The sequence below is a fragment of the Paroedura picta genome, chromosome 1, assembly GCF_049243985.1.
Source record: "Paroedura picta isolate Pp20150507F chromosome 1, Ppicta_v3.0, whole genome shotgun sequence".
Lineage (NCBI taxonomy): Eukaryota > Metazoa > Chordata > Lepidosauria > Squamata > Gekkonidae > Paroedura > Paroedura picta.
In genome coordinates this window covers 112,735,278-112,759,778 of record NC_135369.1, presented here as the reverse complement: position 1 = coordinate 112,759,778, position 24,501 = coordinate 112,735,278, and the positions used below count along the sequence as shown (strand labels likewise).

At 41.8% G+C, this 24,501-nt stretch overlaps 1 protein-coding gene across 21 annotated transcripts in view; it reads right to left on the bottom strand.

Moving 5' to 3' along the window:
• The window catches only part of PTPRK (protein tyrosine phosphatase receptor type K), a 533,907-nt gene that overhangs the window by 240,042 nt on the left and 269,364 nt on the right, over nt 1-24,501 (bottom strand). For all 21 annotated transcript variants that reach the window (XM_077353420.1, XM_077353429.1, XM_077353439.1 and 18 more), the window contains one exon: nt 6,359-6,533. In XM_077353420.1, coding sequence (XP_077209535.1) covers nt 6,359-6,533 — 175 coding nt within the window. The remainder of the gene's footprint in view (nt 1-6,358; nt 6,534-24,501) is intronic.

The window sequence follows — 24,501 nt, the reverse complement described above, 5'->3', positions numbered from 1 at the left end:
AATTTCTATCACCATTTTAAAAATAAATGCTCAATTCTGTATATGGAGACATCCCAGTCCAAGTCCAGAAAGAACAGAAATGTAGGCCTGGGGTGTGAAATATCAAAGAGCTGTTGGCACAATGAAGGTTGCCTTGACAACAGCACTACTTTAATAACTCTATGAACACACTAGCCTCCTGTACTCACACATTAAACTCTAACACAGTCCTACAACACTTTTTGTTGTTGTTGTTAACCATCACATGATGGTTAATACTGAAGAACTAGGAGAAAACTTCTTGATAGTTTTGTTGTCTCATTAAATCTAATATGTTTTACTGAGGTAACTTTCATCTTCCCAGACAGCTTTCAGCATTAGTTTTCTCATAATAAAGTCTGAGGGACATAACAAAAAGTAATGTCTGGGTTGTCAAAACGGATGCAAATCTGAAAGACAACACCTTCAGACCAGCATAGGAAGTCCTATAAGTGTCTTATATCATGTAAAATGTGGCTATTCTAACATTACAGTTGTGCTGATATTATGGAGACTCAAGTCTTGAGCCTTTGCCACTGTTTCACCAAAACGAAGGAAAGGCAATGTCAGAATGAACCAATAGTAAGAAATCAGCAGAGTTTCCTAGACTTATGTCTGGTTAGATAGACAATGTTTTTTTTAAATGCCACAATCTAATGATGGCACTCACAGAGTGAGTGAGTAAGTGAGTGAGTGAGTGAGTGAGTGAGTGAGTGAGAAGATAGACGAATATGGATGTGGGGTGAAAATCTCTTAAATACAGTAATCCTGGTTCCTACCATGGCACACCTTTGCCCATGTTAAAGACTGAATTCACTGAAGCCCTGTCTGTTCCTCTGCAATGAACTACTGATTTATTCATTTATATCCTGCCTTTTACTCCAAAGGGGATCAAAAGCAGCTGACATCACTTTCCTCTGCTCCATTTTATCCTCACTGCAACACTATGCAGTAGGTTATGGGATGAAAATGTGTGACTAGCAAGGTGGAGATTTGATCCCAACATGGACTCTCTAACCAGTATACTAGGCTGGCAAAATTTCAGAAAGAGTTCTGTGTCTGTGGCTCCAGGAGAAAGCCAGTTCCCAGTACCAGATCAAAGGCCCTGTTCACACATTGTTTGCCTCAGCCTCAACATGTTATGATCTTGTTAAGATCTTGTTAAGATGTTAACAAGTTATTATTGTTATAATGTCATTACTGTTACTGTTACCTGTTACCATATGTTAATTGTATCTTTTCCTGTTTTCTGTAAACCGCCCTGAGCCCTCGGGGAAGGCGGTATATAAATATAATAAATAAATAAACAAACAAACAAACATTCTGCACCTGCACCTGACATGGATGTGCAGTCTGAATCTGGCTAGCAGAAGCATGCCAGCTATTCCTGGGTCATGGTGGAACATTCCATCTTGATCTTTTGCAAAGAGCTGCAGGAAGAGCTGCATGAGGCTGGCCCCATCTTGCTCAGCATGTGCCACCACAACTCCACAGCTGGGTATGTCACAAAAACAGCAGTCTGCCAGTGTTTGAATTTGGTGGCTATGAATCTCATGAAATTGAGGATGACCTGCAGCCTTGGCACAAACTGTTCTAAGTCTCCATATCCACTGCCTGGGTGAGGCTGTCAGTGATAGCCAGAAGCCTACAATCCCAGAAAGGGAGGGAAAGAGTCCAAGAAAGTGGGGTAGGAAGCCATCTGTCTGCAATAGCTGGTTCTTCTATAAAAGAGAAACTGCAACTCTGAAGTCTTTCGTGTAAGCTGCCATGCTCTCAAGGCTCCCTGAGTGTCTGGAGGCAGACTGAACTGTGAGACAATGCCTTTGGACATGCACCCCTTTCTAGCAACACTGCTATTAAGTTAGCTAAAAGCAGCAGAGCTGGTGACCAGTGTCACATTATGGTCTGTCTCCCAAGAGGCCAGGGAGACTTGGTTTCATGGGTCAGCACAATGGTTGTGTTTCCCTCATTTGCCCCTCCCCCTGCATTCCTTAGGTTTCTGCATCTTTGGGTTTACAACTGGATGGCACACTGGCCATTGCTCCCCCTGCCCCCCCCCCAACTGGGAACTCAGTATTATCAACCAGTGTCCTTGGTTCACAGGGAAAAGACAAATGGCCAGCTGGAAGTCTCTTAGCACCCCAGGAAATAGACTAAGTGTTTCCAGAGTTCGCACCTAAAAGATCAAAGGCCACTCCACTGTGAATCCAATTCCCACCTGTAGTTTCAACCCTATATAAGGCTGGATTGTTCACAGTTCTTTGTCTCTGTCAGTTATGTTTCCTGCAGTGTTCTTTGAGATTTCTGCCATGCATTGTGGTTATCTTCAATAAAGACTTTAGTTTCTTTTCTATTCTTTGGAGTCATGTTGAACTTAGTGAAAAGATGGGTCTCACCTATGCAACAGAATCCTAGGTTCATGACAGCCAGTGACTCTGGGTGAAGTACTGGCAGATCCTGCTCTCTTGGTGAAGGTAGGACCAAAACTGGGAAGGGTTGCCCTGTCTTAGAGGCTTTATAAAGGTTTGTTTATAAAGTCCCAGGAAACAAGGGAAGTAACCCATTCCAGGATCTTCTCCTCCAATAATAGAAAGTTTGTGTTCTGGGTTCCCCTCCCCCATAATACTATATCTCTTTTGTTGCTCTTGTGTATGTGTGCATGTGTGTACACATATGCATGAGGTATGATAAAGAATGAAGGAACTTTTTGCAAGGATTTCTTTACAGTCACTGCCCTGCAGTTGCTTTCCAAACCTCCAATTCTGAGAAAATGTTTTCACAGAACAGCAGGGCATGTACAAACCTACTACCATAAATGCGCATCTAGATAAAAGTTAGGAGATGACAAGTGTCTAGCTGCAATGATCTCCTGAAGTATAACTATTGCTTTCAGAGATAATTCAGTCTCTGGCTCCCAGTTGCGAGGAATTAAGCTATCTATCTATCAAGTACATTTTAATCTTACCTCTTCTCCAAGGAGAGCAGTAAAGATGGTGAAAGGTAAGGTTACCACTTTCACTTCTTGTGAATCTTGCTACACTCTGCTAGACTATGTTGCACAGCAGAATACTGTGCTAAACTGCCCTAAGTTTTATTCAGCACAACAAATTCTGCTTTTAAAACACTCACTGTTTTAATTTAATTTCCAAATACTTTACTAAAGGGGAAAAGATGGGGTTGGATCCAGAAACTAGAAACACCTATCAATTCCCACTTCTTGCTGAAGATCCCCTCATGACATTTCTCAGGTTCTCCATCTCCCAGGAGCAGCATTGGTGGGCTACAATGGGTGACAGAGGCAGGACAATTTCATTAAAATTGGGAAATTTACTCTGGATCCAGCCCAAGATACAGACTGCATTGAAAGTACAGAAAACACATTCAGAATCTTCTTCCCTTTCATAAACTTGATAAGAGTGCACAGTGTAACTCTGTACCTGATCTGAGATTTCATACTACTACGCACGAGTGCAGACGTAGTAAAATAAACATTACTTGCTCCATTCCATCTTTACAATTTCCACACTTACCCAACAAAACTACTATTGATTTCACTGCAAAATAGGATTCAGAGTTAGCGTGTTGAACTAGGAAGCCCAGGTTAAAATTCCCACTCTGCCATGAAGCCATTACTTATCATGTGTATTTTCAGCCTAGTTTATCTGACAGGATTGTTTTGAGGATAAAAATATGAAATAATCATGTATTCTGCTCTGAACTCCATGGTGGAAGCGTGGGATAAAATGCATTGGACTGATGGTGATTTCTTTTCTTGTTATTTTTTAAAATAATATTTCAATATTACATAACATTTGTGTAATTTGGCAAAAAATGTAGTACATCTCAAAAACTTAAGGAATATCCAAGGGCTTTTGCAGTCAGATTTTTTATTTTGTCTCAATTTACACAATGCTAGTCACATTGTTCAGGAATCAAGGATGAGGTCAGGCACTATTTACACAAATACCTAGGAGTGATAATTGCACCATGGAAACCAATTTAAATCAGTACTGCTCAACTCAAGCCAAAGATTTTTTGTACTGCTTTACTGAGACACAACTTCTTTGGTAAACGTAAGTATGAATGCTGTACAGAATCTTCCATCTTGTGATGGTAAAAAAGGAAAATAATCTCCTCTAGGGTCTGTAAAAATAACACTGGGAAACCTTACTTCAGATTAAAATATAGACATTAGCTAACTGCAATCAGGATGTTATCTAAAACTTCTAATTCAAGTCACAAAGAAATATGTAACAATGGGAAGCCTATTTGAACAGTGCAATATTTTTATTTAAAAAATTCTAGGCTTTCTTTTCTCCATCCTCAGGGAGAACAACCAATTATAACTGTTAACTGTGTGCCTTATACAGGCAATCAAATATCCCTGGTTGTAATACTTTTCAGCAACAGCTGCTGTTATTCATCTCTCATTCAATAATAACCAGTGTTGTCAAAATTTGTCTCCTACAAGCTGAAGATAGCCTCATTACTCAAAATGATATGGAAGAAATACTCAAGATATGACAAAGTAAATTGTGTTTCACCATATCTTTTTTTTAATCTTCCTGCGGCTGTAGGAACACACAGATCAATACTCTTCAGCATGAGCACTCCACACTGAAATTTTCATTTGTTCCAAACAGCAACAAAAAGACCTTAAGCATGCCCTGTCACTTTTGGTTTAGGAGGAAATGCACTAATAAACTCTTACCCCTGGGTCATCTTTGACAATGGGCGATACTATGCCAGCTCTTATTAAAGGCAATTCATATCAGTGGCCCAAAAATTTCCTTTAAAATTACTATCTTTTGTATCTATGTAGCAGCATGTCAGCTTTAAAGTGCCACTGAGACATAGGACCTGTCACTATAGTTAATTTTCAGCACAGTTTTAACACCAGGGTAGCTCATCCCCCAGGGTACCTTTTCAACTAACGAGATTTATTTGGTGGTTATCCAGACAAACAAGGAAACATTAGTATCACATATTGCTTTTCAAATAGAACAAGGAGTAGTGAACTCTATGTGCACAAGCTTTAAACTGATATCCAAAGTACTAGATAGAAATTCAGCACAGTGGTTAACAGAATCCGGGTGGGGGGGGGCAGATACCACTGAAAAGCATCTACTGCCAGAGATTATCACCCTCCACATGCATACAATTTCAATCCAGAAAACAAGTACAAGAATTGACAGCAACCATGATTCATGGCACCATAGCTGCAAGGATTAAACATTCATCTCAATCTAGTATTTCAGTCTTGCATATTTAAGATTAAAGGTAAAGGTAAAGGTATCCCCTGTGCAAGCACTGAGTCATGTCTGACCCTTGGGGTGACGCCCTCTAGCGTTTTCATGGCAGACTCAATACGGGGTGGTTTGCCAGTGCCTTCCCCAGTCATGACCGTTTACCCCCCAGCAGCAAGCTGGGTACTCATTTTACCGACCTCGGAAGGATGGAAGGCTGAGTCAACCTTGAGCCGGCTGCTGGGATCGAACTCCCAACCTCATGGGCAAAGCTTTCAGGCGGCTGCCTTACCACTCTGCGCCACAAGAAGCTCTTTATTAGTAGGGCATTATTTCTCTTAGCACTATCTTGGCAGAGCTAAGCAGACTCAGCCATGCTTAGTACTTGGAAATCTGTGGCTTATGCCGAGAAAGGATACAGCAAACCAAACCATCTCTGCTCATATCTTGCCTTGAAAACTTCATGGTCCTGGAGATGCCATAAATCAGTTGTGACTTGACTTATTATTATATTCAGTTGATGATACCCACACACATGTACATCCATCACCAATAAAGTTGGGGGGGGGAACAGTATAGAAATAAGCAGGCTACCGTATAACTCTTGTACAAATTACAGAACTCTTTAATCCCTTCTACTTAATTGAGAATAGAACAGCACATACTGCTGGGCAAGCACAATGAGGTCTTCCAGGTCTCACAAACATTCTCCAAGAGAGCTGGACTATCAGATAGCTTAAAATAATTTATCGAAATCTGATCCCCCCCGAAACCTTTTTTTCATAGTAACAAAGGAAATTTGAAATGAAAATGTAAAAATGTAGAAATTAATAACTGATTTTAAAAGTAAATTGACATTCTGGTAAGGCTTTCATCCATAATGATTTAAAGGGAAATGAAAAAGCAAACACATTTAGAGAGTCAACTTTTGTAAAAAATCAGTCATTTTTATAAGGATTTCTCTCCTTGCATGGTGGATTGCTCCTCCTTCTGTATAATTTCATCGTAAGGGATTAGTGAAATATGCTGAAGGTATAGTTATGTATCACAAGAACATGTGGTTTTAGGTATGAAAAAAAATCTTGTAATGTTACCTCGAACAATAAGCTGAGCGAAGTTAGAAACTCCAGATCCTCTCTCAGACTGAGTAACGCAACGATATAGATCCTGATCTGTTTTTGTCACTTCCCGAAGCTTAAAAGTAGCAGCAAATCGTCTGTGATTTATGTTTTTAGTTTGAGCCACTGGAATATCTTCTCCATTTCGTCTCTAGAAAAAAAAGAAAACCAAACGATTTCATTATTTTTTTAGAATGTATTTCTGGCCACAAGTTTTTAACATTTAATGCATTTTGAAATTGTATCCCACCTTTTAATCAACCCTTTATTAGTTCACAGTAGACTACACAGCATAGACCCCCACCATGCTCTCTATCCCCCAATAGCCTTTTTAGAGCCCTGCAAAAAGAAAGAAACTGATGCTGGAGATTGTAGAACTCTCGTGGACAAGAGCCATATTGGTCAAGGATGGCAATGAGAAGGACTCAAGTGGAAGCACTCCTTGCTCTACTGACCACCATAAGCAAGGCAGACAAAAGTAGGCAACTTGTGCCTTCTCACTGCAGAACATGACTCTCATCCCACAAACACTAGCATCAGTTTTCTGGAAGTTAAAAGACTTCTGTGTGAATAACAGTAGTAACACACTGGCAGCAGGGAGGGGGGATACAACTCAAATTGCATTCAGATCTCTCAGAGAACTCAGCTCACTGCTGCGCTTGCACACTCCCTTCCTCCTCTCCTCAAGCAAGGAGATCAACTGAAGACTTCTTAGTTTGGGAAGTCTGAGAAACAAACAACTGCCCTGACAACAGATTGCAGGCACCTGGGCACGCTGAGGTTGTTTCTTTCCTACAAACATGATCCTAATTGGAATTAAACCTGGTTCAAAATAGATCACTTCCTTTGTTACAGCGTACAGAACCTCCCACTTGGGAAAGAGAGATACAGAAGTACTAGCACACATCAGCTTATGGATAAGATAGTATGAAGAAGAAAGAGGCTTTAAATTGAAGGCATTCTTCATTCATCAAATGATCACTGTGTATACTGCTAGAAGTATCAGGTAGTCATGATTGGCATCCATGTTGCCTGAAACCTACAAGTTGTAGGCAGAAAGGCCCAGGACAAATGCACACAAAGGTAACTTTAGATTAAAAAAAATCAAATCAAAGAGGAATTCCAGCTTTTATTGTATGCCAAGCACCATTCTGTATAGTGATGCCATTTCCTGTACCCATGCTATCCAATTCTTAACATCAGAACTAGACATTAATGAATACATGTGACTGCAGTCAAAAGCAGCAGACTTGTATTTCCCCTCCTACTCCTACAATGCTTACCATGCCAAGGCATGCATTGTAATAATCACTGCATTGCAAGTTTTCTCTGCCTTTGCATTAATGATCTCCTGCAGGCTAATTGAACTTGCAAAGTAACTGACACTTTTTTAATAGTTAAGAAGAGGAAGAGATACAGGGCTGCTATTTATTTTATGACAACCAAGCATGCTCTTCAACTTCTAGTCCGAGAAGTGTGTGATCATTCATTTAGTGACTCAATCAACAATTAAAAATATCTCCCACTATTTAGACTTTGTTGTCACTTGCAGTGCTATATATACTATAATAAGGTGCTCTAAAGATAATTTCTCAACCTGTTAAAATTAACCAGTTGTCAAAACTGTCTCAGAAACATTTTAAAGTGATTAATTTTAATTAAAAAGATAAAAATTGCCACTGACTTTTAAGCCACTCTTCAGAGCTATCAAGAAGAAACAGCTCCACAAGCTAGAACAATTGTAATTTTCACTGTTGTCTTTTTTTATAGAGCCTCTTGTGGCGCAGAGTGATAAGGCAGCAGACACGCAATCTGAAAGCTCATGAGGCTGGGAGTTCAATCCCAGCAGCTGGCTCAAGGCTGACTCAGCCTTCCATCCTTCAGAGGTCGATAAAATGAGTACCCAGTTTGCTGGGGGGGTAAACAGTAATGACTGGGGAAGGCACTTGCAAATCACCCCGTATTGAGTCTGCCATGAAAATGCTAGAGAGCGTTACCCCAAGGGTCAGACATGACCCAGTGCTTGCAGGGGATACCTTTACCTTTAACTGTTGTCTTTTACAGATTTTACTTTCCTTCAGTCTATGATGCCTGGTTTCAAGGCCATTATATCACCTTTACTGAGAACAGTCCTATTGAAACAGCGCTCCAAATCTATGATAAATCTATATTGTGGTAATAAATTTAATTTCCTTTTGTCTGTTAAGATGAAGGCAGCACTGAGACAACTAAGGTATTTTAAATACCTTCCAGGGGTCTGTCTGGCACTAAAAAGAAAGCAAAATTATAAAACTTCTTGAAAATTAGCTAAATTTGACCCCAACACCACAATTAGGGCCAACAAACTTTGGAGGAATAAACTCTCAGGGTCAAAGCTACCTCATTTAGAGCCCTGACTCTCATAAATTGGTCTCTAAAGTGCTTCTGGATAGAAATCTAGCTTATTCTACTGCTACCTCTGAACTCTGCTAGAAATTATTTTGTTAACAACCTTACCTGCAAGCTCAACTAAGTCTCCAGTTAAAACCAGCTTGCCTAAAGTTGTTTTATGCCCATAACTGAATCCCAAGGATGTGTTCAGCTTATCTTGGTTCCTTCCCCCAATGCAGTTGTCACCATTAGTGGAATAGAACCATGAAATCTAACTCTTTAATATTCTAGCTATAAGGAATGGGAAAGAACCTAAACAATCCAGTTTGGTTTGGGTGGGCACTGAATAGAACCACGCAAAAGACCAAGAACTAGAAGAAGAAGAAGAAGAAGAAGAGTTGGTTCTTATATGCCGCTTTTCCCTACCCGAAGGAGGCTCAAAGCGGCTTACAGTCGCCTTCCCATTCCTCTCCCCACAACAGACACCCTGTGGGGTGGGTGAGGCTGAGAGAGCGCTGATATCACTGCCCGGTCAGAACAGTTTTATCAGTGCCGTGGCGAGCCCAAGGTCACCCAGCTGGTTGCATGTGGGGGAGTGCAGAATCGAACCCGGCATGCCAGATTAGAAGTCCGCACTCCTAACCACCACACCAAACTGGCTCTCACTAAACTGGTAAATATGGTTAACTCTACCTTCCAATGGCAGCTTGCTGCTGGCAGTAGAAAGAGCAGTATCACCAGGAAGGGTTAAATGGCTGGCACCTATTTAACCCATATGTTTAGCTTCCTTCTCCCATGTTTAAACCTGGCATGTTTAATGGCTCATAGCCATTGAAACCTAACAGGTCAGCTATGGACCTGTGCCACTCAGCTGTTATGTTCAAATGGCCCAAACAGTCAAACTGAACCAGACAAAAGTCCAGTACATGTTCAAGAAAGTCACCTTAACCAAACACCAAGTTTGAGCCATTTTTTGCCTTGTGAACCTTGCTATAGCATTTTGATAAACCTGAGTACTTTGGAGTACTAGTTATACAGTAAACATCCACAAAAAGTGGCTATATGGAAAGAATGGCAGCGCAACATTAAGTAGAATTACACCTTTCTAAATTAACAGAAGTAGGACAGAAACGAAAAGTTGAAACAGCAGTGGTTGTAGCCTACATGGTCAAGGTAGCCTACATGGTCAAGTTAAAGGGGACATTTTGAAGGCCAAAGGACCAAGAGCTATGTCACAAAGTGATTAAGAGCAATGGACTCTAATCCATTTGATTCCCCATTTCTCCACATTAAGCTTCCTGGGTGATCTTGAACCAGTCACAATTGTCTTGGAACTCTCTCAGTCCCACTCACCTTACAAGGTGACTGAAATCAGGAGACAAAAGGAAGGTGAGTATGAGCCATTTTGAGACTCTTTAGGGCAGAGAAAAGCAGGGTATATAAACAACTTTTGTACTTTTCGACTCGCCTCCCTGGACTCTGAAATTACCTGAGGCAGTTATTATCCCCACATAGTACTAATGACTCTAAATGCTAGTCAATATTGTTGGTTAGTTAAATGAAAATAGTTTAGATTCCTTGTTTATACACCTGACATGAATATTACTGCATACACTGTGGGACTGTATCTGAGTAGCGCTTGGAAGCACACAAGGACAGGAATGGGCACAAACTGGGAAAATGTGGTCTGGTTCAGTTTGTGATGTTCCCAGTTTGCAAACCATGAACTGTCATGAACTTTTAAGGGCTAAATGAACTGCTCTGGCACATGATGTTCGTGATGCAGAGTGGTCCCCTTATGCCAAAATCACAAGGGATCACTGGCTGACTCTTCTCTACCAGCCCTCCTAGTTTGGTGAGGATTGGGTTTATGGGGTCTGAATCATGGTCCCTCAAAGAAGGTGCCCCAGGTACAAGGAAGAAACCCCAGCAAAGGGGGGGGGGGGAAACTGTCTTAAAACTGATATGACAAGTTTGAAACTTTGGGCTACATATCTCAAATGCCCCCTTTAATTATTACACTCAAATAGATCAAGAGATTTAAAGGACAACTGGGCACATTGCACATTTTGCCACATTCTGATGTTTCTATACACTCAGGTATTTTCATACATCTCCACATCTCTGATGTCAACCATGGGCAACTTTCACGACATAGTTGCATGGCTAATTCTAAATAGATGTTTCCATTGGAACAAAATGCATATGCTTTCATGGTAATTTTGAGAGTACCTATTTAAAGCCCTTCAGGCACTGACATTAACAGTAAGGTTTTTAAAAAGAAAATGTTTATTTCATTATCCTATTAGCATGATTTAAACAACACAATACAGGAAAGTGTAGGAGGGGGTCCCAAGAGGAACTTTTCAGTGAACCAAAGCGTTATTTGCTTCAGCTAATTGATATAGGTCTAGAATAATAAAACAATGCAGGGAAGCAATTAACATGCCATTGAATAGGAAACTGAAATACCTGCTTTAAGAGTTATAGAACAGCAATGGTCACTAGAGTTAATACAAAACTACAAACTGACAGGAAAAAGGAATCATAACACATTACAAATGGTCAGTGACATGACCCACAGCCTCATTTGTTGTTGTTATGTGCGAAGTCGTGTCCGACCCATCGCGACCCCATGGACAATGATCCTCCAGGCCTTCCTGTCCTCTACCATTCCCCGGAGTCCATTTAAGTTTGCACCTACTGCTTCAGTGACTCCATCCAGCCACCTCATTCTCTGTCGTCCCCTTCTTCTTTTGCCCTCGATCGCTCCCAGCATTAGGCTCTTCTCCAGGGAGTCCTTCCTTCTCATGAGGTGGCCAAAATATTTGAGTTTCATCTTCAGGATCTGGCCTTTTAAAGAGCAGTCAGGGCTGATCTCCTCTAGGACTGACCGGTTTGTTCGCCTTGCAGTCCAAGGGACTCGCAAGAGTCTTCTCCAGCACCAGAGTTCAAAAGCCTCAATTCTTTGACGCTCGGCCTTCCTTATGGTCCAACTTTCGCAGCCATACATTGCAACTGGGAAGACCATAGCCTTGACTAAACGCACTTTTGTTGGCAGGGTGATGTCTCTGCTTTTTAGGATGCTGTCTAGATTTGCCATAGCTTTCCTCCCCAGGAGCAAGCGTCTTTTAATTTCTTTGCTGCAGTCCCCATCTGCAGTGATCTTGGAGCCCAGGAAAATAAAATCTGTCACTATCTCCATTTCTTCCCCTTCTATTTGCCAGGAATTGAGAGGGCCGGATGCCATGATCTTTGTTTTCTTGATGTTGAGTTTCAAGCCAACTTTTGCACTCTCCTCCTTCACCCGCATCAACAGGCTCTTTAGTTCCTCTTCACTTTCTGCCATTAGAGTGGTATCATCTGCATATCTGAGGTTGTTGATATTTCTCCCTGCAATCTTGATCCCAATTTGTGACTCCTCTAATCCCGCATTTCTCATGATGTGCTCTGCATACAAGTTAAATAGGCAAGGCGACAGTATACAGCCTTGCCGAACTCCTTTCTCAATTTTGAACCAGTCAGTGATTCCATGTTCAGTTCTCACTGTTGCTTCTTGACCTGCATATAAATTTCTCAAGAGACAAATAAGATGCTCTGGTATTCCCATCTCTTTAAGAACTTGCCACAATTTGTTGTGCTCCACACAATCAAAGGCTTTAGCATAGTCAATGAAGCAGAAGTAGACGTTCTTCTGGTACTCCCTAGCTTTCTCCATGATCCAGCGTATGTTGGCAATTTGATCTCTAGTTCCTCTGCCTCTTCGAAATCCTGCCTGTACTTCTGGAAGTTCTCGGTCCACATATTGCTGGAGCCTAGCTTGTAGGATTTTGAGCATAACTTTGCTAGCATGAGAAATTAGTGCAATGGTGCGGTAGTTTGAACATTCTTTGGCATTGCCCTTCTTTGGGATTGGAATGTAAACTGACCTTTTCCAATCCTGTGGCCATTGTTGAGTTTTCCAAATTTGCTGGCATATTGAGTGTAGCACTTTTACTGCATCGTCCTTTAAGATTTTGAATAGTTCAACTGGAATGCTGTCACTACCACTAGCTTTATTGTTGCTCATACTTCCTAAGGCCCATTTGACTTCACATTCCAGGATGTCTGGCTCCAGGTCAGTAACTACCCCATTGTGGTCATCAGGGATGTTAAGCTCGCTCTTGTATAGTTCTTCTGTATAATTTTGCCACCTTTGTTTAATCTCTTCTGCTTCTGTGAGGTCCCTACCATTTTGGTCCCTTATCATACCCACCTTTGCATGAAACGTTCTCTTCAAATCTCCAATTTTCTTGAAAAGATCTCTGGTCCTCCCCATTCTATTGTTTTCTTCTATTTGTTTGCACTGTTCATTTAAGAAGGCATTCTTATCTCTTCTAGCTTTTCTCTGGAATTCTGCATTCAATTGGGTGTATCTTTCTCTTTCTCCCTTGCCTTTCACTTCCCTTCTCTCCTTAGCTATTTGTAAAGCTTCCTCAGACAGCCATTTTGATTTCTTGCATTTCTTTTTCTTTGGGATGGTTTTAGTTGCTACCTGTTGTACAATGTTGCGAACCTCCGTCCATAGTTCTTCAGGCACTCTGTCTATCAGATCTAATTCCTTAAATCTATTTGTCACCTCCACTGTGTATTCGTCGGGGATATGATTTAGTTCATACCTGAGTGGCCTAGTGCTTTTCCCTACTTTCTTCAATTTTAGCCTAAATTTTGCAACAAGAAGCTCATGATCTGAACCACAATCAGCTCCTGGTCTTGTTTTTATTGACTGGATAGAACTTTTCCATCTTTGGCTGCAGAGCACATAGTCAATCTGATTTCTGTGTTGACCGTCTGGTGATGTCCATGTGTAGAGTCGTCTCTTGGGTTGCTGGAAAAGAGTGTTTGCTATGACCATTGTATTCTCTTGACAAAATTCTACCAGCCTGTGCCCTGCTTCATTTTGTACTCCAAGGCCAAACTTGCCTGTTATCCCGGTTATCTTTTGGCTTCCTACTTTAGCATTCCAATCCCCCATGATGATAAGCACATCATTTTTGGGCGTTGCTTCTAGAAGGTGTTGTAGGGCTTCATAGAACTGATCAACTTCATCCTCTTCAGCAGCAGTGGTTGGGGCGTAGACCTGGATCACTGTGATGTTGAATGGTTTGCCTTGGATTCGAACTGAGATCATTCTGTCATTTTGGGGATTGTATCCCAAGACTGCTTTTCCTACTCTCTTATTGATTATGAAGGCTACTCCATTTCTTCTGCGAGATTCTTGTCCACAGTAGTATACCTGATGGTCATCTGAATTAAATTCACCCATTCCTGTCCATTTTAGTTCACTGATTCCTAAAATGTCGATGTTCAGTCTTCTCATTTCTTGTTTAACCACGTCCAGCTTGCCTTGATTCATGGATCTGACGTTCCAGGTTCCTATGGAATAAAAATCTTTACAGCATCGGACTGTCTTTTCGCCACCAGTTACTTCCACAACTGAGCGTCCTTTCGGCTTTGGCCCAGCCGCTTCATTCATTCTGGCGCTACTCGTACTAGCCGTCTGCTCATCCCCAGTAGCATATTGGACACCTTCCGACCTGAGGGGCTCATCTTCCGGCGTCATATCGTTATGCCTATTGGAACTGTCCATAGAGTTTTCATGGCAAAGATACTGGAGTGGTTTGCCATTGCCTTCTCCAGTGGATCACCTTTTGTCAGAGCTCTCAGCTATGACCTGTCCGTCTTGGGTGGCCCTGCACGGCATAGCTCATAGCTTCACTGAACTACGCAAGCCCCCTTGCCACAACAAGGCAGCGATCCTTGAAGGGGGCACAGCCTCATAAACAATGAATAATCCAACAATAAAAGAGTCTCCACAAAGTAGAGCCATATCACAATGTTAGTAGGAGTTGGGCATCCCTAGAAAGAATACACAGACAAGAGTCACCAAGGCTATAGAATTAAGCTTTTGTGACACTTGGCTATTGTTCACGGGAAAACTTAGTTAACCAAGGCAGAATGAAATTTAAACTAGGAGGAACTTCTCATGTGTTGCTGTACAAGGAAAAGCAACAAAAACCTACAAACTAAGAAGCCAGGGGAAATGATCGCATTTGTTTGAAAAGAAAAAGTTCTCTACTAACCTAAATGACAGAGATGACTTCAAAGATTGAATGCATAGTGACAAGAAAGCTTTGACACACAGAGACAAATAAAGATCCCAGGAAAATAAAAGTCAGGAAGTAAGGATGTATGCCCAGTGCTGTTATAGAGCAGTGTTTTTGAAGCATCATTCTTAACGTGACACATGACCATCAAGAATTTCTCAGACACAGTAAACAGTCTACCTGCACCCCTTCTTTGGACAAGTTTGGAACAAAATAGTGAAAATATGCATGCACATGGTCAAGATTATTTTAAGGCAATTAAATAAACAATGGCAGGCAAAGAAACATTCACCATGGAAACCCCAGATTACTTTATATAGCTTATTATCTTATTAATATGCCTCGTTTCAGACTTCAAGCAAGTAGGCACATTAGCATACTGATCATATCTGCACTTCAACAATTCCGCTGGCTCCCAGTTGAATTCCGGATCAGGCTTTAGGTTTTGGTAATCACCTTCAAGGCCATACACGGTCTGGGCCCAGTGTCCCTGAGAGACTGTCTCCCTGCTTATACCCCCCAAAGAGCCACACACTCTGCCACAAACAACTTGCTGGTGATCCCTGGCCCCAAAAAAGCATACCAGAGTTCAACCAGGACCAGAGCCTTCTTGGTCCTGGCCCCCACCTGGTAGAATGAGCTCCCTGAACAAATCAGAGCCCTTCCTGAACTACCACAATTCTGAAGAGCATGCAAACGGGAGTTCCTCCACCAGACATTTGGTTGAGGTCAGCAGATTCAGCAACATCTGTTGGTCCCCCAATCAACATCCTCCACGATCTGAGACATGTTGACCTCTCACGGGTTCATGTTGAAGTTGAGAGTTGTTGTCTGTTATCGTATTTTGTTATAATCTTTTATGATCAGTTTTGGAACTACTGCTATGTTACTGTCATTAGATTTCAATGTATATTGAGGTGTTTTATGTAAACCGCCCTTAGACTTATGGGAGGGTGGTATAGAAATTAAATCAATCAATCAATAAATCCCATTATTATTTAATCATACTTGTAGCCTTTTCTGCCTTCATCAAGAATGCCAGACAATATGCTATGTGGAATGCTGTATTACTGAGATACTGTTCCGAAGAGGGCATCAGCATTTTTAGCAGTTATTTCTATGGATTCTATCAACGTGTGCTCTTCTGTGACAGCTGTACCTTAAATAAATGGAAGCTTGTAGTTCATTGAACATTCAACTCAATGGCAAGCCATTAGAGTAATAATCAACACCATTATTCCCATTTATTGAAAATAAGTATTTTATAGGGAAATTTATATTGCTCTGCATGACTCCTATATGGCTCAGTGCTTACTGGAAAATCTTTTTACAAACTCTTAACACCTGGGAAACAATTGAGCACAGGATGAGGCTGCTTGAATCTTGTTGACTGGAACCCACTAAGTGTAGACAAGATTGTTACAAGTTATCATAGGGCTTATGCTTAATTTAGTCAAAGTAGATGTGTCTCACCTGAGAAGTGAAAATGTTAACAAGAGAAAGGGAATACTGTTAAGTGGTTTCTCTTAAACATGCTATCTAAAAAATACAATAATAGTAGTTCATTGTCTAGGGAGATGATAGATAGATAGATAGATAGATAGATAGATAGATAGATAGATAGACAGACAGACAGACAGACAGACAGACAGACAGACAGACAGACAGACAGACAATGAGGCAATATGAGTGTCTGGCAATATATGACAGAATGAGGGAGTTTTCATGGTCTGAGAACTGCAAATGAACCCAACCTAAGATGGACCCATGCCTCGAACCTATGTAAGTTGTACCAATTAAACAACCTTTTTAGTTTTAATATACAGAAAAAGAATGAGATATACACAAAAGTAGCAATTAATAGGAAATATAGAGAAAATACAGTCACGGTAGATTAAAAAGATACAAAGGTTATACATTACTAAAAAAATGCAAATTTTTTTAGCAAAGCTAGCTATACCTCCAAAACAGTGTTCCTCGAAGTGAAAAGAAGCACAAGAAGTTTGTTATATGAATCCATGTTATCACGTGTTATCATGGACGCAACCGACCTATAAAATGTTCTAAAATAAACAGATTGAAATACACAAGAACATTCAAAAGCTCCTGTTTACAATCAGAGTGTACATATCTAGTACAGAGAAATAAGAATAGCAACCGACCCTGTTAGCTTTGATCAAACAAAGAAAAAAACTATTTTTTTATGGTACTGTATCAAGAGCTGCTGGAAAGAAACTTTCCTAGCAAGATGTGTACTAAAGAAAGACACCTTCTGAAGAATGATGTAATGCTGGATGTGCTGTAAGCTTCCGCTAATTTGCAGCATTGGAGTCTGGAGGGACTGAACCTGCAGCAATGCTCTGAATCTTGTGTCACCACTGACGCAGCGTAGCAATGAGATAGAACAAGATTATTTATTTATTTATTATTATATTTATATACCACCCTCCACGAGGGCTCAGGGCGATTTACAGGAAACAGGGAAGGATACAACACATGGTTAAAATGGAGCATAAAGTGGCAATAGAAGGGGAAAGAAACCCAAGGAGATCATTATGAATTAGCTTTGTAGTAAGAGGGAAAAGTAAACAAGTCTGAAGAAATCTTTAAAAACCATATTGTCTAACAGCAGTACACAGGGGGATCCAGAAAGGATTGATTTAGAAGATAGTAGCTTTAGAGTCTAAGTAAAGAGCTACATTACAGCAGTCTGTTCAGTGGCCAAGAAGGAGAACAAGCATTAGGCAGAGGAAGAACTCAGTACTCCAGACCTGACAGCACTTTTACTGAGGGAGCAATAACTACTGACACTTCCCTATCTTTAATTTGAATGGCCACCACCCCTGCTACAACCCCTTCAAGCATTCCAGTTCCCAGCTGACTTTAAAATGAAAGTGTTTCTAATCAGTCACAGTATTTAAAATGGCAATGGCTTGTAAACAAGCCATACAAAAAGTACCCTCTTGTTATATATATGTTTGACCCAGCGAAATACTAAGAACAATGGCGAGAGAAAATGGAGGGATCTCACTCTCACCCTCCTTTGCCTTCATTCCACCTGCCCCCCCAATCCAATGGCCATCTTGTCTTCTCTGACCACACCTAGAGAATGGAACAAGCCAGCGACCATTAGCAGTCATAACCCAACCAAAAACTATCAAAACTGGAACAAGAAGGTCTGACTTTCAAAAATCAGTTGCCTTTACACAAACCATCTGTAAAATGGAAGACACAGACAACCCTAATAGAAGAATGAAGTCCTCAGACACCCAAGATGGAGTTCAAAGTTAATTGATTCAAATGATTTTTAAAAACTGAAGGAGTTGTTATAGTGGATAATATGTTAATTTATTAAATAAACAGAGAATTTCATTAATTTAGTCAATTTCTAGAATAGATGGTTAGACTAGGGGAGGGAGAATTTGTTAGTTAAAGATATGGAATTTATTGTTTGAAGATAGATGTGCTTGATGGGTTGGTTAAATGGACAAGGTTAGAGGAATGATATGTAATAGTGTCAGGAGACAGAAGGAAATAGAGCAATCCAGTGAGACTGGTAAGGAGAAATAAGTGAAGGGTTAAGGTTGAAAACTTAGACAGTAGAGAGTAAGGATGGTGGATAGATAGACCAACAAACTAGAAGACTCAGTAATAAAAATTGGCAAATACTTGATAAAGATAATGATCCAAGTAGGAACTAGAGTGATGACTGGGAATAATAACATGGAACAGAAGGAATATGAGATCAAGAAAGATGGAGGCCTGAAAGGGCCACAGATCCCAAGTATCTGAAGTAACGGCAGATATGGTGATGGAAGGAGATTTCTCAATAGAAAGAGAGCAATAGATATATGTGCTAACAGTGGACATTTCTGGGCTCTGCATTTCCTCCCAAAATATGGACAGACTTGCTATCTTTTTAATCTCCATCCCATCCCAAGAAATGCAGAGGCCAAGAGTTTGTATCCACCTCTGACATTGATTTTTTATATTAATTCCAGACAGTGGGTCTGGGAGGGAGATTCGCTATCTTGGTTCAGGAGGATTCCTCCTTCAGGATGTTCCCCATGCAAATAATCCCAGGAATTGAGTGTATTGGCCCCAGGTGGGTCCTGGTCAAGTACTTTGCCTTATGGCTGGTATCCTGGCCACCAAAAGCACCAGCAGATGCCCTGTCAGGCCTGTCAGTGGCAGTGGCCACATGGGTTTTGAGACACCACAGGCTTATCATCCTGGGGGACAGCAATATCCTGCAGAGCTGCCAGCCTTTGGTTTGGGTCTGGATCTGGTGATATCCATGGCCACACTAAGGCTTTCCAATTTGTTGCTGGTCCCACCCACCAAGCAGGGCACACCCTTGATCTTTGGTGGAAGACTGGAAGTGGATTTGATAGGAGTTAATGCAGTGCCATGATCAGACCGCTATGCCTTGAAGGCCAAACTACATATTCCCCAATACCTTCCTAGAGACTTTCACCCACCCACAGTGACTTATGGATCCAGAAATTCCTGAATGATCTGCAGGACCTGCAGCCTCATGGCAATTCACTCAATGAGGTTTGGTGACTGGCATAACAGGATGTCGACTGCCATTGACAAGATTGCTCCCCAACATCATTTCCCTACCTGCTCCAACTCAGTCCCTTGATATAACAAGGAACTGCATGAAAAGAAGGGGAGCTGATATTTTTGGAACAAGGGTGGAGGCAAACTTGTGACGAGGTGGCGAGAACTCTTAGGACTCTTATGAAAATCTATGAGATGGCAGTGAGTGAGGCTGAGAGTTTTACAACACCTCCATTCTATCCGCTAGCTCAAACCTGGCTCAGTTATTTAGGGTAATTCAGTTCCTTACAGCCCTGCAAGAAGTACGCCCAATTATTAGTCAATTGGATATGAGCTGTGAGGCTTTTGTGAGATATTTCACATATAAAATCTCATCACTCTGCAGCAATCTTCCACTGACACTTATTACAGCAAATGACCTGTAGGCTCTTTGGCCATCATCAAAGGAGTGCTTTAACAGTTTTAGATGTCATGTGCAGGCTGATGTCAATAGGCTGCTAGCTTCAATGAGGCCAACCACTTGTCCTCTAGACCAGTGGTCCCCAACCTGCGGGCCGCGGCCCGGTGCCGGGCCGTGAAGGCCATGGCGCCGGGCCGCGGCTCCCTCTCCCCGCCCCCCCCCGCAGTAAAAAACTTCCCAGGCCGCAAGCTTGCGGCCCGGGAAGTTTCTTACTGCGGGAGGGCGGGGAGAGGGAATCAGGGCCGGCCGTGCCCGTGAGGCGCGGCCCGATGTGCAGGCGCGGCCCGCGGGTGTGGCCCGATGCGCGGGCATAGCCTGCGCGGCCCGCGGCCCGCGGCCCGATGCCCTGCCGGTCCCCAACCTCAGAAAGGTTGGGGACCACTGCTCTAGACCAGTGGTCCCCAACCTTTTTATCACCAGGGACCAGTCAACGCTTGACAATTTCACTGAGGCCCAGGGGGGGTAGTCTTTTGCCGAGGGACATAGCCACGCCTGAGCCCCTGCTCCACTTGCTTTCACGCCGGCGTCCCTGACTTTCCGGCACCCGCTGGGGGGCGCTGCCAGCAGCAGCTGTACAGTGCCATGCTGAGGGGGAACCCCAGCCATGGCGGCTGCTGGAGAACACCAATTTGAGCCGGCAGCAAGTGACAGGGCAGCCCCTGAGGCAGCAGCCGGGGAGGAGGACAAGGAGGAGCTGCAGCCCGGTACTGATTGATCTACGGATCGGTCCCGGTCTCCAGACTGGGGGTTGGAGACCACTGCTCTAGACACCTGCCCTTCATGGTTCTTAAAAATGAGTGACAAAAAGATAGGAGGACCACTCCAGGAGATAAGAAACCTGTCCTTATTGACAGAGATATTCCCATACAGTTTGACGGAAGCAGTGGTTCATCCTCTATTGAAGGAACCACTGTTGGATCCCTGAGACCCACCTGGTTACCAACCTGTTTGGCACCTTCTGTTTTGGGAAAGGTGACGGAAAGGGAAGCGGCATATTGGCAAATATTATCTCCCATCATTGTTTGAGATTAAGAAAATGGCATGGGTGAAATAAAAATTCCCTCCTGTACCATACTGTGCTAATTCCAATCAGCATTGGACATCTGCTGTGCTGTGAAATGGGGTTCTAAAACTCTATAAAATAACCCCTCATGGTAAACCCAGAGACAGTACATCATCTAGTCCTCCCCTTTTAAGAATTCTATCTATCCAGCAAATATCTAGCTTATTTCAAAAACTTTTAAAATATTGAAATTCTAGAATTTTTTTTTTTTTGCTCCTACAAACTTGACATTATAAGCTAAGCTTTCTTGACAGCCCTGGAAGAGTTTCCCAAATGGTTGGGAGTTAATTAAGTGTGTGTTTATATATATATATCTATCAGGTGATATGACCCAATATGGCCATGTTGATTCACCCATCCCTGTCAAAATAGCCAATGATGGGCCTGGAGGGGGTGGGAAGGGAGGGATCCCAGCTGGGTATGTACACAGTTATGCTTCCCAACCATATTCTGCATAATGATGCCACTTCATGGGTTTCTTGAAGCCTGAAGAATGTTGCAGGGGTTTCTCAAGGGAAAAAAGTTGAGAAAGGCTGTTGTTAGCCATTATTTTAGGATATATTTCCTCCACCAGACAAGGCAACTAGCACCCTATCTGTCCCCAGAACACTTGACCACTGTGATCCATGCAACGGTCACCTGCAGGATTGACTTCTGTAACTTGCTGTATGTGAGCCTGCCTTTGTCTTTGATCAGGAAATTGCAGCTAGTGCAAAATTCAGCAGTCACGGTCCTCACTGGAATACCTTGGAGGGCCCATATTCAGCTGAGGCAGCTGCATTGGTTGCTAGTTGTAGCCCAGATCAAGTTCAAGGTTCTGTTTTTGACCTTTAAGGCCCATCATGGTCTGGGCCACATATATCTGAGGGACCACCTATCAACTTATGCTCCTTGCAGGGCCTTATGTTCTGTGAGTACTAACTTGTTGGTCATTCCTGGTCCTCAAGAAGTTCACTTGGCCTTGACTAGGGCCAGGTCCTTTTCAGTACTGGCCCTGACCTGGTGGAATGAGTTTCCAGAAGAGTTAAGAGCCCTCCAGGAGCTTTCACGATTCCGCAGAGCCTGTACGACAGAGTTCTTCCGCCAGGTCTTTGGGGGAGGCCAGGGTGTAAGAGATCACAGGAGCCCCTCCACAACTAAGGATTATCAGCATCCCTGAGAATTGCGGCCCTGAGGCACTGATGGATGGGGGGAAATGGGAAGTAAAGGAGGAGTTTTATATTCCTAGTTGCCAAAGCAAGTTGTTTGGGTTTTATGGGTTTTTTATGTTTTTATGTATTGGAGTTTTATTCTATTGCAGCGGTTCTCAACTTTGGGGTCGTGACCCCATTTGGGGTCCTTTGGCCCCCTCCCTGGGGTTGCCAGGTTGCTGGCTGCTGCGGTGGTGGCAGGCGGTGACCGGCAGCAGACGCAGTGGCAGCAGGAAGCAGAGGCAGTGGAGCCATGGTAATGGCCGCCTCAATTGGGGTCACATCAAAGGTAAGGCTGTGAACCACTGTTCTGTTATATTGTAACCCACTGTGAGTTGTTTCTAAAAGTGGTGGGTAAGAAATAATAATAATAATAATAATAATAATAATAATAATAATATGATGATGATGATGATGATTTTTCAATTTGTTAGTATTCTCTTTTAATATGAAACGCAGAAGCTTGCTGTGTTATAACTTTTCTACTCTCTATAGGTAAGACAGCAGATGTGTCTTGATTTTTCATTAGTAGAATCCCAAAGGACTACCAGGTTGAATATTATTCTTTTTAAGCATTCTTATTAAGATTGTAAGATGTTTCACAGCTTCGTAAGTTTTCTGAAGCTTATCTGTATTCCATGTTCTACTCATGTCTGATTATGTAGTAGTTCTGCAATTTAGCACAGTTTACTCTTGTGATAATTGTCCATTCCTTCATATATCTACACAATTTTTAAACTTTGCTTATTTACTTATTTTAGCTTAATTTTAAGGGATTCTTTAAAAAAAATGAACACACTATATCACAGATAGAAAAGAGAAACATTAAGCTTTTCTAAACCCTGTGGCATGGTTACTGAAGGATCCCCCCCCCTCAAAAAAAAGCCTTAATGTTCTGTAACAAATGAGCACATACATCATGCAATACAGAAAGCTTTAAACTAATTAGGAAGTCTTGAAAGGGTGCAAACATAATTGCATGGTCACTAGGACATGACTTACAGTGCGATCCTAGCCAGTGAAATCAATGAGTTGAGACTGGACTGTTGTTTAGGAGTACAGATAGTGTGCAACCAAGTACACTGAAAAAGACCAGCAAATTTACCATTGAGTTCTTTCTGAAGGCAGAAGACATCAGTCAGTCAAACTATCTGGCTAGGATTACCCAGAATATTACTTAACTTCAGGTGTCTTCTTACTGCTGCAGGTGTTTTAAAATGAATGTTGCAAATGGTGGTAATTGTTTAGAAGAACAAGAAGAGTTGGTTCTTATATGCCACTTTCTCTACCTGAAGGAGCCTCAAAGCGGCTTACAGTCACCTTCTCTTTCCTAGGTGAGGCTGAGAGAGCCCTGATATTACTGCTTGGTCACCCAGCTGCCTGCCTGTGGGAGAGCGCGGAATCAAACCTGACTCACCAGATTAGAAGTCTGTACTCCTAACCAATAACTAGGAGCAGCGGAAACCAATTATTAGTTTTGTTTAAAAAATATTTAAAGTTCAACTCTAAAACTGCACACACAAGCAAGAGATTAAAAAGAAGTCTACTGAATCCTTATCCTAGCTGCGAAAAGGCATGAAAGACCAACAGGTCCATTTTAAAATCTAAAGATTACAAATCTGTAGAAGTCAATATTTCTCAACAAAGATCATTTTAAATTTACAGGGGAAGGGAGCCAAAATAGTAATGTATTTTTACTCTAGAAAAAAGCTGTGTCATCCTTAACTCCTTGAATGAAAAGATGTGTACAAATGTAATGAACAAATAAGGTAAGAAACAGAAAAACCTGCTGAAATTTTGACAGCTACTGTTTTTAGATATTTGATTAAGTCTGAACAGTTGAATAAAACTGATTAAATCAGTGGTCATAAAGGAACAGCAAAAACAAAGTCCACACTTCCTAGCAGTATTAAGAAAATACAGCTTGTATATCTGGCATATTCTTAACAAGGCTATAATATGCAGTTGGCTCACTGAAGTTTAGCAGTTCAACAGCACAGCCAGCTAATGAACTGAAAACTGCTGGTGTGCCTGAAAACCTGAAGCAGTGCCTTTCCACATGACCAATCAAAGCATACCCAAACCACAATGTAGCCTTTGACATATATTTCTGCAAGTTCCTTTGCAGTGACAGTTCCCTAATACTTTATCCATGCATAGCAGCATGGAGAGAGGCTATTTCTATTTCCTGTTTGTACTCCCCACTCCAATTTTCAAACAATCTACTGCAATGCAGGATTTAGAGAAATATGCAGCCTCACTTTTGTTTTCCATGGATGGGAGGGAGTTTTTCTGTTTGTTTGCTTTTTACCCAGATCTATCAT